The sequence below is a fragment of the Sceloporus occidentalis genome, unplaced genomic scaffold (assembly GCF_023333645.1).
Source record: "Sceloporus occidentalis isolate IW3139 unplaced genomic scaffold, rSceOcc1.0.p SCAF_2, whole genome shotgun sequence".
In the NCBI taxonomy this organism is placed as follows: domain Eukaryota; kingdom Metazoa; phylum Chordata; class Lepidosauria; order Squamata; family Phrynosomatidae; genus Sceloporus; species Sceloporus occidentalis.
In genome coordinates, this window is record NW_028316982.1 from 227,639,590 (window position 1) to 227,654,635 (window position 15,046).

At 39.8% G+C, this 15,046-nt stretch overlaps 1 protein-coding gene across 3 annotated transcripts in view; it reads left to right on the forward strand.

The window, feature by feature from the left end:
• Positions 1-15,046, forward strand: part of GUCA1C (guanylate cyclase activator 1C) — a 64,059-nt gene that overhangs the window by 22,147 nt on the left and 26,866 nt on the right. The window contains exon 1 of one of the 3 annotated variants that reach the window (XM_089512318.1): positions 11,653-11,942. The exons of the other annotated variants lie outside the window; for them this stretch is intronic. Coding sequence (XP_089368444.1) covers positions 11,745-11,942 — 198 coding nt within the window. The 5' untranslated portion in view covers positions 11,653-11,744. Of the gene's footprint in view, positions 1-11,652; positions 11,943-15,046 lie in introns of those variants that run through there. 3 annotated transcript variants of the gene reach the window in all.

The following is a 15,046-nucleotide window of genomic DNA, read 5'->3' on the forward strand; positions in this document are numbered from 1 at the left end:
TTGTGCAAAACAGATTAAGGCTCAATTTGCAAATAGCCTGCAAAAAATGTGTGGTTTTTGAAGACTTTTTTGCAGTGGGAAAGAAAATGGCTAAAATTACCCATTGTTTCCTTAGAGAAGAAACTTAGTGAAAAACTACATTCCTATCCTGCATCAAAATGACTATGTGAACAAGGGACTAACACCTTATGTATGTTAGTCAGAGTTGATAGCGCAATAGATGACCTAATGGTCTGACTCATTATAAGGTTGCTTCTGATGTTGCTTCTTTCAAACTGAAATAAACTGGTTAGTTTTAATTAATATTTCTTCAAGTCAGCATCAGGCTGTGCTGTCTGTACCTATCCTGTCCAGATAAAATATAATTCAAACTAATCACAGTTCTCAGTTTGAGGAAACAACTGTAGTTACCTGAAAATGGAAGCAAATGGTTTCCATCTCTTTCTTGCAGCCACACCAGAGAAGGAGAGGGAGAATGGGATGCAGGCTCATGTACATAACATCACACTATGATTTAGTCTTTTGCCTGAAGTCTGAATCAGTCCTAAAATGCCAAACAAGATTTATCTTGTCCAAGAATCCTGATATGTTTTGAATGCAAAGCTCTTTCTTCACAGGGAGAATTTAGGAGGAAAATCAAGCATATTCTAAATATCTGCACTGTATTATAGAAACTTTGAATAACAAGATGGTGTGTGTGTGTGTGGTTTTTTTTCTCACAGGTATTGATGCAAATAATCTAAAAGTTCTTCTCATTGCAACATGCCAAAAACCGAACGTAGTCAATTTAGCACACATTTTGCAGTACTCATGTTTTCCCCTAGCTGTCACACTTTAAAAAGAAGAGAACAATGAAGCGTAGGAGAGCTATAAAAGCTGTAAAAGAGATATCATGCTCTTACAAGAGCTTCCTACACATAATATCTGGGATCCTGTTCTCTAATTATGCAGACAATTAATAATAATAATAATAATAATAATAATAATAATAACAACTTTATTTATATACCGCCTTTCCACAGTGATCAAAGCGGTTCACAATACTATCAAATACAATTATACAATACATCAAATACAAAATACGTAAAAGCGTAAGTACATATAATTAAAGAAACATCCTTAAAATCACAAGTAAGAACATTAATAACATCTGCCAGTCATAAAGAGCATCTATCAGCAAGCAATAATTTCTAATGGGAATCAGAAGGATATGCTGACCGGAAAAGATGGGTCTTTAAGGCTTTCTTAAAGGCATCTAAAGAGGAACTAAGCCTTATCTCCTCCGGGAGGTTGTTCCAGTATATGGAAGCTACAGATGAAAATGCTTTTTGGCGAGTTGATGCCAATCTCGTCTTAGGATATTCAAGTAAGCATTTCCCTGTAGTTCTGAGAGTGCAGGGCGGATTGTATGGGGAGAGGCGTTCCCTCAAGTAACACGGGCCCAAGCCATGTAGGGCTTTATAGGTAATAACCAACACTTTGTATTGAGCTCGGAAGCTGATAGGCAGCCAGTGGAGAGATCTTAATACCGGAGTTATAGGATCTGATCTAGAAGTTCCGGCGACCAATCTGGCTGCAGCATTTTGAACTAACTGAAGCTTCCAAACCTGGTACAAAGGTAGCCCATGTAGAGCGCATTACAGAAATCTAATCGAGAGGTTACCAGTGCGTGTACTACTGTTTCAAGGTCCTTTCAGTCGAGGCAGGGTCGCAGTTGGCGTATCAGCCGAAGCTGGTACCAAGCACTCTTGGCCATCACATCTACTTGAGATGATAACTGTAGAGATGAGTCCAAGAGTACTCCCAAACTGCGAACTTTGTCCTTTAGGGGAAGCGTAACCCCATCCAGGACTGGATGACAAATTTCCCTGTCAGGACTTGGGGAACCCATCATGAGTACGTCTGTTTTCTCTGTATTCAGCTTGAGTTTGTTTTCCCTCATCCAGCCCATTACTGACCCCAGGCAGGCATCCAGAGGAGAGGTGCCATCCTTAGTCACTGTATCAGTCGGAGACATGGAGAGATAGATCTGGGTGTCATCAGTGTACTGATAACTGTGAATGCATTCTTAAGGTCATTGGAGAAGGAAACATCCAGCATCTCCTTCACGCATGAACAAGTGGACAATCAACTTTTCTGCTACCTAGCAGTGCCATACACAACCGTTTAGTAGCTTGGGGTGGGTGGCACAGCCAGGCTGCTTTTTCTCCTTCCAGATGCACAAAGAGTACACTATTTTCTCAGAGGATCTTTCCCAGACCTACAAATAGTAGGGATATAAAGTATATTAGAAAATATTTTTAAGAGTAAAAAAATCCAGTTTCTAAAGTGTTGGAAAACTCTGATTAGGAAAATCCTAAATGGGTGAGAATCTTCCTTGCTTATAATATGGGGGAAATGCACATAGCTGTTTCCTACATAGAAAACAAAAATTTTAATAACATTTCTTCACACACACACAAAAGCTTTCTGTACAGGAAAGTTGTTTTTGTGCAGAAAATGCTGGTTTGTGTGCAAAACCACCCCCCTGGCATGCTTTATTTATTTATTTGCACAGAATAAGTCTTGAGCTGGGATTTTCCCCTCAGTCTTCTTGCAATGAAGAGAAAAATGGTAAAATTATTTGTTATTAACACATGCCCTCAGGGCCAATTAATAGCTGGAAAGGGGTTGGGTGCACCTGGCTGCAGTTCCACAGTTGGGAATACAGAGAGGAGATCATCCTTTTGGCTCCCCAAAATCAAAAGAATGTTATCATATCTGTGTTCCTGGCTGCAGAAACACTGTGGATATTGCCTGGGCACCCTGCCACTAAATGGCCATGGGGGTGTTTGCAAACATGGGTTGTGTGGGGGGGTATGTTTGCAGAGCAATCTGCCACACTTGTGGAGGATCATAACCTTTGTTTCTGATGGATCCAGTGATAAAACATCCACACAAGCATGGATTTGGGGTAGGCTTGCCATATCCCACCTGGGGGCAGGACTTTCCCGGTTTGGGGTGGGTCCGCACGGCCCCACCCCGGTTTGGCCCCGCCCCCGGGATTCCCCCCCAGCAAGGCCCTGGAGGTGGCTCCACAATCGTGCTGCCAAAAACCGGGCCGCGCAGCCTGGGGTGGAGAAGGTGAAGGGGAAGCCCCGCCCCGCCCTCCCCGCCTCCCAGTGCAGCCCCACCCCACCCTCCCCGCCGTCCTGCGCGGCTGTGCACCACCCTCCCCGCCTCCCTGCGTGGCGTAGCCTAGAGAGCAGGTCTTCAGGACACCTGCCACTCAGAGCTTTTGCCCGCCCACGTTGGTATATATGCCCTGCAAGAGGCCTTACTTTCCAGGTTACAGTGAGAAAAGAAAAAAAAGGTCATAAATCGTTCATGTTTCACTGGGAGTCTAAATGCCTCATCTTTTAAATGTATACTGCGTCAGTATTCTTGTAATTCTTTATCACAGGATTGTTTTTGAGGCCCTAAACACCTTTACTTGTAATATGCAAATTTCTCCCAAAGCTGACCAATGGGAAAGAAGCAATCAGCCCTCCACTTGGGTTGGTTTTCAATGGCTTGGTGAAGGAAGAGATTTTGCCTTGCTTGTAAATAGGAAGGGCTTTGGGGTAGCAAAAGGCTGCAGAAATAGTTTGACCCCCCCCCTTAAACATCCATGGCTCAGTGCTATAGGATCCTGGGAATTGTAGTTTCTTGTGGCACCAGAGCTCTCTTGACAAAAGGAGGCTGAATAGTCCACAGAGCTACAGTTCCCAGGATTCCATAGCCTTGAGGAGGAGGAGGAGGAGGAGGAGGAGGAGGGAGCCAGAGGAAGGGAACCTTGAAGGGCAGAATTGGGGCAGAGGAGGAGGAGGAAGAAGCCGGAGGAAGGGTGCCTTGAAGGGCAGAATTGGGGCAGAGGAGGAGGAGGAGGAGGAGGAGGAGGAGGAAGGAGCCGGAGGAAGGGAGCCTTGAAGGGCAGAATTGGGGCGGAGGAGGAGGAGGAGGAGGAAGGAGCCGGAGGAAGGGAGCCTTGAAGGGCAGAATTGGGGTGGAGGAGGAGGAGGAGGAGAAAGGAGCCAGAGGAAGGGTGCCTTGAAGGGCAGAATTGGGGCGGAGGAGGAGGAGGAGGAGGAAAGAGCCGGAGGAAGGGTGCCTTGAAGGGCAGAATTGGGGCGGAGGAGGAGGAGGAGGAGGAGGAAGGAGCCAGAGGAAGCGTGCCTTGAAGGGCAGAATTGGGGCAGAGGAGGAGGAGGAGGAGGAGGAAAGCTGAGTCAGTGGCCATTAGGTCTGCCTTGGTTTTTTGGGTTTTTTAAATTATTTTTAAAAATATAAAATACTTATTTTATTTTATTTTATTTTATTTTATTAATTTTTATTATTGCTTTTTATTTTTTATTTTATTAATTTTTATTATTGCTTGTTTTATTTTATTTCATTAATTTTTATTATTGCTTGTTTTATTTTATTTCATTAATTTTTATTATTGCTTGTTTTTATTTTATTTTATTAATTTTTATTATTGCTTGTTTTTATTTTATTTTATTAATTTTTATTATTGCTTGTTTTATTTTATTTTATTAATTTTTATTATTGCTTGTTTTATTTTATTTCATTAATTTTTATTATTGCTTGTTTTATTTTATTTTATTAATTTTTATTATTGCTTGTTTTATTTTATTTCATTAATTTTTATTATTGCTTGTTTTTGTTTTATTTTATTAATTTTTATTATTGCTTGTTTTTTATTTTATTACATTAATTTTTATTATTAAATTTATACACCCCTGCCTTGTTTTTTTAATTTTTTTTTCATTGTTTTTTATTATTAAATATATTCAAGTGCATTTTCTGTGTATTTATGGCGCTTTGAATGCTAATAAGTCTGTGCCTTTCTTGGACAATGATGATGATGATGATGATGATGATGATGATGATGATGATGATGATGATGGTGATATTGATATCAACAAGCCTCTGAAGCACGGCCATTGTAACTTGCTGTGATTTTTACAAACTCATGCGCAGTGAAGAAAAACCACAGTCCCTTGACCAAGTACGCACTTCTGAGAAGTACTGTTGAACCCGAGGGCAAATACATTTCTGCCATCTGTCTAGGAATAATGCCAAAATGTCCTCCATTTTGATCATGCCTAAAAAACATGCATTTATATTAACATTTTTTAAAAACCCTCATTTTTTTTGCACATCCTCCATTTTTAAAAATGTGTCCTACATTTGAAAATGTTGCCCTACATTTGTCCTACGTTTGTCCCGGTTTGGAGGTCCTGACTTATGGCAACCCTAATTTGGGGTTATTATTTTACTTTACTACATGGCTAACACGGCAACCCCCTGGATATGTAAGCTGCACTCTTGTGTGCTATATTTCAAGTAGTACTTTTAGTGGATGGTGTGTTACTATTAAAATCCAAATTTCCTGGTCTATAAAATACAAATTCCACTTATTCTAGAACCAGAAATAATCCTGCAGCACTTACTAACACTTTTAAAGGTGTTCACTGTTGTTCTATAATTGTATAGCAAGTAGATACAAATCATATCACACTGAGCAAAAGCAAAAAAAGTGGCTCAGATCTTTTGTGAACTTCCCGTCCTCCCTTTTTGACTTTGTGATCTTGGTGTTTATTACGAAGATTCCAGAACAAGAATAGATTCCATAAAAATAATATTCTCTACATATCACAGCCAATGTATCATCTTTTCTAAAGATGACAGCATTCTTTTGGAAGGCATCTTCTTCTTGAGAGTGCAGTTCATCTGGAAAGCAAGAGACATGCCTCTTGTGTGTCTTGTTTTTTGTTTTTGTTTTTTAGTAAATTGTATGCTTTTTTGCTACTGCCTTGTGTGTACAACCAAATCCAGCAGCAGCCCTTAGGAGGCATCTTTAGGCATAAATAGCCCTTTAGGCATTGGTATGGGGCTTATTCTGTTAATGCTTAAATGCCTAGCATGACATTGGTAGATTTCCTTCTCTGACCAAGATCAAGAACAGTAATCAAGGTAGAAGGACCCTTGACTTGGCCAGGCTCATGTGCTGGTGGACCTTTAAGCATTGAGGCAGCCATGTGGAGTGCTACTAATATGATCAATGAAGCGGGGATGCTGTTAAAATATTTAATTGTCTTTGGGGGGAAAAATCAGCTCACTTGATGCTGGAGAAGAGGTATGGATACTGTGGACTGCTAAAAAGACAAATATATGAGTCCTAGAGCAAATCATGCCTGAACTTTCCCTAGAAGCCAAGGTGACTAAACTGGGACTGTTGTACTTTGGTCATATCATGAGAAGACATGACTCACTAGAAAAGACAATGATGGTAGAAGGCAGTAGAAAAATAGGAAGATCATATTGCATATGAATCAACTCAATAAAGGAAGCCCTGAGTGTGTAAGAACTGAGCAGGGCTATTGATAAAAGGGTGAACTGGAGATCTCTCATTAATGGATCACTATGAGTTGAAATTGACAGCAGTACACAACAACAGCTGAGTGGTCTTCAACACATAAAGTGCCCTCTACTGGCAACATGGGAATGGGTCTTCTCCATGATGGTCCTACCATTGGGACTGCTCTCGTCCTGGTATTTAGAGGCAACAACTGTGGCATACATTAAGTGCTGGTAAAAACTCAGCTGTGTTTCCAGGCATTTCTGAAACATTTAAGAATTGTGGTTTGAGCTGAAGATTTTAAACATTTCAGTAATTATTGTTTGAACTGATCAGTGTTCTGTATTTTGAAGCTTGCATTTTCACGAGTTCTTGCAGGCTTTTATCTGTTTTGCTTTAAGATAACATTACATATGATGATAAGTGGTATAGAAACTGAATTATAAATAAATGAAGTGTGAAAGGATATTTATTGAAAAATAATATTCAGCTCCACAGTTGGTTAGATCTCCAGGGTACCAGGTAACATAGTGTAAAACCGGTTGCTTATCTGGGCTTGCTTGGTGGTCATGGTGGTGTGCTTTCAAGGCATTTCTGAATTATGGTGACCTTAAGGCAACCCTATCATGGGGTTTTACTGGCAGATTTGTTCAGAGGGGAGCTGTTTTCACCTTCCTTTGAGACTGAGAGAATGTGACTTTACCAAGGTCACCCAGTGGGTTTCCATGGCTGAGTGGGTATTTGAACCCTAGTCTCTAGAGCCAAAGTCCAACGTTTAAACCACCAGGCCATGCAGACTTTCAGGGGTTGTTGTTGTGTGCCTTCAAGTCATTTCAAATTTATGTCGGCCCTAAGGTGAATATCATGGGATTTTCGTAGCAAGATTTGTTCAGAGGAGGTTTGCCATTGTCTTGTTCTGAGGCTGAGAGCATATGAACTGCCCAAGGTCACCCACTGAATTTCATTTCATCCAGTATAATAAGCTTCTAATAAATACATAGGATTGCTAGCTCAAGTTTTCTTCATTCTTCTCCTACCACTAGAATTCATTTTTGGACACTTCATTATAAAAGAAAAGGAATCTTGTGGGCCCTTTAAGACCATCAGATTTATTTTAGCATGTATTTTCATAACTGCACTCTACATCCCCCAGACCTTGTATATACATGATATTTCAAATGCTTCTACTGTATATACACTAACTTACAAAGGCTCAAACAGTGTATTCCAAGCATCTGAGAAAGAAGATACTATCATAATTGATGACAGCCATGCTAATCTAAAACTGTCAGTCTTCAAGATGCACAAGACTCCTTTATTTCTCCTTTTGATTGTGAAACTGACTACTGGAAAATACACTTTAAAAACATTCTAGGTTCTTATTTAGACCATTATTGAAAATGAAAATAAAAGAATTTCTCCAGGCAGATACACTCTGAATCCCAGGTATCTTTCTCCTCGCCTCTATTTATCGTATACAGTTTTAGAGTGTAAACTAGTGGGACGATCTTTGATTGTTAGCTTTATGTGGGGCCTGCCTATCTTTGAGTAGGCAAAGATTTGAGTGTAGCTGTCATAGTTATAGACTGAAGCAAATCTATACTTGGAAGAAAACAGGGCTGTATAAAAATAAAGCAGACATTGCACTTAGTGGAGTCCAGAAATGCAGAGAAGTGTACAATTTAGTTAAAAATAATCTTGTAAAATGAAAAGGAAATCCATTAAACCTCCTGGGAACATGTGCCGGACCAAGGGATTTTTTTGCCTAAGGCAAAGAACTACACAGTGCCCTGTCCCATTCCATATGCAAAAGCCTCCAGACTGGCTGCTCAATCTATCTTCAACACACTGATAGTGAGGCAGCCTCCCCCACTGCCTATGAGAATAAAACAGCAGGTTAGGAGGCACAGGGTAGGTCATGAAAGCGCACAGCTCTCTCCTCCAACACTTCACTGCCACCTCCCGGCTGCTTGAAGTGACTGCCTCACTTTTTACAACAAAATCCAAAATACACAAAAAAGTGATATCTTTATTGGCCAAGCAAAAGGCACAAAATACATCATGTGTGCACGCACAAGTGTTGTATGTCTTCAAGTTGTTTCCAATTTATGGTGACCCTAAAGGGAACTTATAATGGGATTTTCTTGGCAAGATTTATTCAGAAGAGGTCTGCCATTGCCTTTCTTTGAGGAGTTAGGGATTATGTTAATTTTTGTATTGTGATATGGTTGTTACCCGCCTCGATCCTTCAGGGAGAGGCAGGCTATAAATATATTATTATTATTTATTATTGCCTTTCTTTGAGGCTGAGAAAGTGTGACTCACTCCATGTCACCCAGTTGGTTTCCATGGCTGAGCTGGGAATCAAACTCTGGTCTGCAGAGTCGTAGTCCAACTTTTAAACCACTACATCACTTTCAAAGTGTTCTGTGGAAAGGCTTCTTCATCAGAAAAAGATATTAAAAATCATACAGGGGAAGAAAAGCAATGATGTTAGAGTTACAGGCCTACCTTTTCTCTGAGCTATTATTTTTGTTGTTAGTTAAGATGGTCTAGAGAGATATCAGTGCATTTGATGATACCAAATTTTGACAAAAAAGGGGGATATTAGCATCACCTGTTCAGCACTGACCTGCACAAGGGCTGGTTTTCAAAGGCCACCATTATCAAGGAACTCAGTTTGTCTACTTATTCAGCATTCTTAGCCATCCTTCACCACAGAACCCACTGGAAATGCTTCTTCCATGCCTACATGATACCCAGTTTGAGGAACAGCTGTCTCTTTAGCTTTCACTGAATATAACAAATGCATCCAATAATCAAAGCCCAACAAACCAACTAACTGTAAAGCATGCTTCTAGGTGAGGCTTTGATTGTCCTGCTGCATCCATAGAATTTTACAGGGAGCCCATAAAATACCATTTTCCATTGGTCACCTTCTTGTTACAATCATAGAACCGGAAATGGAAGGGACCACAAGAGTTATGTAGTCCACTACGTCATGCAAGAACCTGCAGTTAAAGCATTACCGCAAGATAGCTGTCCAGCCTCTGTTTAAAATCTTCGAAAGAAGGGCCACTACCTCCTTAGGTAGACATTGGCTGCAACCACACTGCAGAAATAATCCAGGTTGACACCACTTTAACTGTCATGGCTCAATGCTATGGAATCCTGGGAACTTTTGTTTTGTGACATTTAGCCTTCTTTGTCAAAGAGCTCTGATGCCACATGAAACTACAGTTCCCAGAATTCCACAGCATGAAGCCATGGCAGTTAAAGTCATTGCAGCCTGGATTATTTCTGTAGTGTGGATGCAGCCATACTGTTTGCATGTCTATGCTTGCTGATTGCTAGTTTGAATGTTATTGCAGTTTGGGGGGGGGGGGCATGCCACAAAGCAAGAACCACACAGAGGCTTATGTGGAAGGAAAAAGACCACAACTTTATTAATTACATCTGACGGGTTGGCCTGAGGCATGGGTCCAGATCTGGCATCGATCAACCTGACTGTTGAATGATGATAAAAGGGAGGTAACCTGATAATCGCATGTACATATCTCCACTCTTTGTAATGTTTACATATCTATGCTTACTGATTGCTAGTTTGAATGTTATTCTCTAGAAGTTTAGGCACAGCATATATTTCATGCAACTTCCTGTTTGCTAACTTTGTTCCACATCCTCTCTCTTCCTGCCTGACTCTTACCTGGAGCTATTCTTCTCTTCTTCCCTCTGTCGCCTCTATTAACTATGTATGTGTGCACAACTACTGTTAAGTACAGCTACTTCATATGTTTTGCAAAAAAGAGTCAACTTTTTAATTTTCTCTTGCTTTGTCAATATTACTCTTCTTCAGAAATCCAGTACTATTTCTCCAGTTTCCTAACACTATTCTACTGTCAAACAGCTCTTACCATCAGGAAGTTCTTCTTGATGTATAGGCGAATTTCTCTTCTTCTAATTTAATCCAGTGATTTGTTTTCTAATCTCTGTAACAGTAATACTCCCTCTTGACATGACAACCCTTCTGATGTTTAAAGATAGGACTATCATGTCACCTCTCAACCATCTATTATCCAGGTTAAGCATAGCTCAGGCCTTTTACCATCATAGCCATACTCCTCTGGACACATTCCTGCTTGTCAATATCCTTCTTCAATAGCTTCTTGCTGTTACATTTATATTCCACTCTCCTCCAGTGAGTTTAAGTGGGCATATATGCCTCTTTCTTTTATCCTTAGAGCTCTATTATGAGATAGGTCAGGTTGAGAAATATTGATGTTCTTGAGGTCATTGAGTCAGTTTCATGGCCCAATGAGGTGTAGACCATGATCCCACAAGGCCCCACCCAGCAGCCTGACCACTACACCACACTGATCCTCTCATATTTTCCCTTGATTTCCTCCATTTTTTTTCTTTCTACAGAAAATTCATTAAAGAAGTCAAAACTTAGTTTCTCTTGATGAATGGACAATTCTATTTGATGCAAGGCATGGAGAGCAGTCCATATGAAAGTACTCAACAAGTGTATAGACACAACACGGTTATATCAGTTTCTTTTCAATTAAGTTGTCATGGGTGCATGCTACAGAATATTGGAATTTGTAGTTTGGTGAAGGACTTAAACCTCTCTAAAAAAGGACCCTAACACTGCAGTTCAAGGGAGTAGTCTACAACTCTCTGAGAGAATTCTGACTTCTTCACCAAACTACAAATCCCAGGTTTCTATAGGAGCCATGAAACTTAAAAGGGTATCAGACTGTTATAACTCTGTATAGAGTAGACACATTCATAGATTTTAAATGTCCACCCACAGTTTTGCTGTGCTTCAGCATCTCACTTTATCATGTCTTCCCTTATCACTACCTTATCATCCTCCTTATTCTCTTGATCTTTCTTCTTAATTACCTCATACAAAGTACCTATTAGCTGCAACCTCTTAGAGGTCAGATTTTGGCCAGGAATAGTTTCAGAGACCATCTGAGAACTGACCACTTGCTTCAAAACAATATCAGTTGAAGTTGGTGACTGGAGGGGCAGAGATGTATTCACCAAAATATAGGGCACAATAATTTGAGGAACCTCCAGAAAGGATGAACGTTTCTTTCCATATATAAGATAATTTTTCCCCAAGAGGAATTCCTATTTGCTTTCAACATGTTATAAAACCCTTCTATTTTAAAACTGGTGGCTGGAGATAATCTCTCCGTTAGGAGCCTGTTCTTACTTAGCCTGTCTTTGGCCCCATCTTTTAAGAGGTTTAGAGCTGTTGTTGGTCTGTCAGTGGACAGGAGCCAGTGGAGATGAGAACTGAGGTGCATCAATAAAACGCTGGAACTGAGGATACTTTCTGTGCTGTACAATGGGTAGTAATCAATCAGTATTTGGGGATAAAATCACTGACCAAGATACTCACCAGTTGTATACCAAATTTATGAAGGAATGTCCATCAGGTCAACTGAGCTTGCATGAATTCAAGACCCTTCTGGGTCTCCGTGATCTGAATTCAGAGGCAAATCAGTATGTAAATCAAGTATTCAATACCTTTGACTTGAACAAGGTAAGCTCAGTTTTATTCATTGCTTTTGTACTTAGCTACGCTAGCTCACTTTCAAATGTATTTTAAAAGGAGTGCTTTGTTTTGAATAGTTCATATACTTATTCTGTGAAAATAATATTTTACTGTGTTTAAACTGGCTGCATCTAAAACCATTACTGCTTAGGGTAATTACCCCTTTGTTAGGGTCATTTGACTTTTTAATATAAAAATTGTATTTCTCAAGACTTTTTAAATATTAGTTAGGCTGAGGGGCTTATATGCACTACACTGAAATGTGTGTGTCTGTAAAGTCAGAAATAATAATGCTCCAAAAAGCCTGAAAATTATGTTAACAGTTTTCTCACCAGTTAATTTAAAACATTTAAGTAACTAATTAATAAATAAATTAGTTAATTAATCAATTCCCACCTTAGTTTATGCCACTGGCTGGCTTACAGGTGGACAGTTCTCACAGAAAATCAGATTTCTCTGGGTCTTCACTGGGTTTACTCTGGTTTGTCAGAGTAATCAGATTGGGTATTCAGTAGGTTTACTCTGGTTTAAGACTCAATCCAATCCATAGTTTTAAGGCACTTAAAATTTTAAAAGAACATATTATAGTATTACAATTTTAATCCATGAAGATAAAGAGAGAATTGTTATGGTTGTGATTGTTGCTTGTACTCCAAAAACACTCACTTATATCAGGCCTGCTCTAAATAAAATAATTTTCTATCCTGGTGGTTAATGGCAAATTCACTATTGCCTGAGATCTTAACAGTAACAATGAAATTCTACTTGAAAAAAAATCTTTTTTGATGTTCTAATTCCTTCCTAATTTCAGGACATTATCATCTTATGTGAGATAATCAAATTCTTAATAGGTTGTTAAACTACAAAAATATGGCATTCTCAATGAGCTTTTCACAGTTTATATTTATGTATTTAATTAATTAATTTTAATTTTTTTATTTTTTTTTCTTGACTGTAAGCTTTCTTTTTTGCCAGTAGTTATGCCTGTTTACTCCCGGTGCAAAAATATCAAAATGAAAATAAGATGTTTGCTAAATACTAGTGGTTTGAATTAAACAAAGCAAAACAGAGTAATAATAAAACTGTACATTTCTTCTTCAGAATGATTTGCATAATGGGCACCACACATACAAATAAAATCACATGTGTTTGGTTTTCTTAGACATCAGCCTACTGACTCCAGTGGCCTTCAATTGACAGATAGATGATTATATATAATCTGTCTGTCTGTTTGTTGTCTACAGACAGATGAGTAAGATTCCTAAACAACTCATAATAGGACATCACTTGAGAACAAAATGTATCCATACATGAGCAAGAGCAAGTATGCTTCTTCTGTTCTATATAAAAAGATGGTGTGTCTGTAGCAAAATTTGCAGTGTGGAGTGCTCTTTGTTCATTATTCCAGCTACTTCCTTCCCCCCAAATTTTTAGAGGCCACTACAATTTCATGGTCAAAGAGATGACTGCACTGTTTTGAGAGGTTCTTTGCCCTATTTAACTATTTATATTCTGAAAATATTTTTTTGCTTCTGCAACCATTGGAGTCCTCCTAAGTCTGGAGTCCTAAGCCCTTGCTATTTTGGTTGCATTAACAATAGCACTCAAAGTTTCTATCTGTTGTCTGAACACATTTTGTTACCTAAGCTAGAAGACAAATTGTACCCCTCTTGCTGCTGTTAGGCTGTCCATTAAATTTTGTTAAAATATTGGCAATTGAATAACATTTCCCCACCACACCTGAGGGCTGCATGATAGCTTAGGGGTTATGGATAGGCACATGGCCTTTCCCCTCCAAGACAGGGAAATGAGCAAGGGACACAGGAGAAACATCTAGGGGCCACCATTGTTGACCCACAGCATCTGTGCCTGAAGTGGCTGCTTCACTCTGTCTAATGGTAGAGCAAGCTCTGAAATTTGGAGGGTGGGTGAGGAGGAAATATATTCCACAGGAAAAAATGGAAATAAAATGTTAAATAGGCAATGGTGGTACTGTATATACTCAACTATATGTCGACCTCATGTATAAGTCGAGGGTAGGTTTTTGGGGCCAAAATTATGGATTTTGATATGACCTGTGGATACATCAAGGGTACAACTTAGGAGTATGTAACAAAGGATCATAGAATCATAGAATCATAGAGTTGGACGAGACCACAAGGGCCATCCAGTCCAACCCCCTGCCATGCAGGAAATCCAAATCAAAGCATCCCTGACAGATGGCCATCCAGCCTCCGTTTGAAAACCTCCAAGGAGGGAGACTCCACTACACTCCGAGGGAGTTGTTCCACTGTTGAACAGCCCTTACTGTCAAGAAGTTCATCCTAATGTTGAGATGGAATCTCTTTTCCTGCAGCTTGCATCCATTGCTCCAGGTCCTAGTCTCTGGAGCAGCAGAAAACAAGCCTGCTCCCTCCTCAATATGATATCCCTTCAAATATTTAAACAGGGCTATCATATCACTTCTTAACCTTCTTTTCTCCAGGCTAAACATCCCCAGCTCCCTAAGGCGTTCCTCATAGGGCAAGGTTTCCAGACCTTTCACCATTTTAGTCGCCCTCCTTTGGACACGCTCCAGTTTCTCAATGTCCTTTTTGAATTGTGGCGCCCAGAACTGGACACAATATTCCAGGTGGGGCCTAACCAGAGCAGAATATAGTGGCACTATTACTTCCCTTGATCTAGACACTATACTTCTATTGATGCAGCCTAAAATCACATTGGCCTTGTTAGCTGCCGCATCGCACTGTTGACTCATGTTCAACTTGTGGTCTACTTGGACTCCTAGATCCCTTTCACATGTTGTCTCCTTAAGCCAGGTGTCCCCCATCCTATATCTGTGCATTTCACTTTTTCACCCTAAGTGCAGTACCTTACATTTCTCCCTGTTGAAGTTCATTTTCTTAGCTGTGGCCCAGCTTTCTAGTCTATTCAGGTCATTTTGAATTTTGATCCTGTCCTCTGGAGTATTAGCTATTCCTCCTAATTTGGTGTCATCTGCAAATTTGATAAGTATTCCCCCAATTTTTTCCTCCAAGTCATTGATAAAGATGTTGAACAGTACTGGGCCCAGGACAGAGCCCTGTGGAACA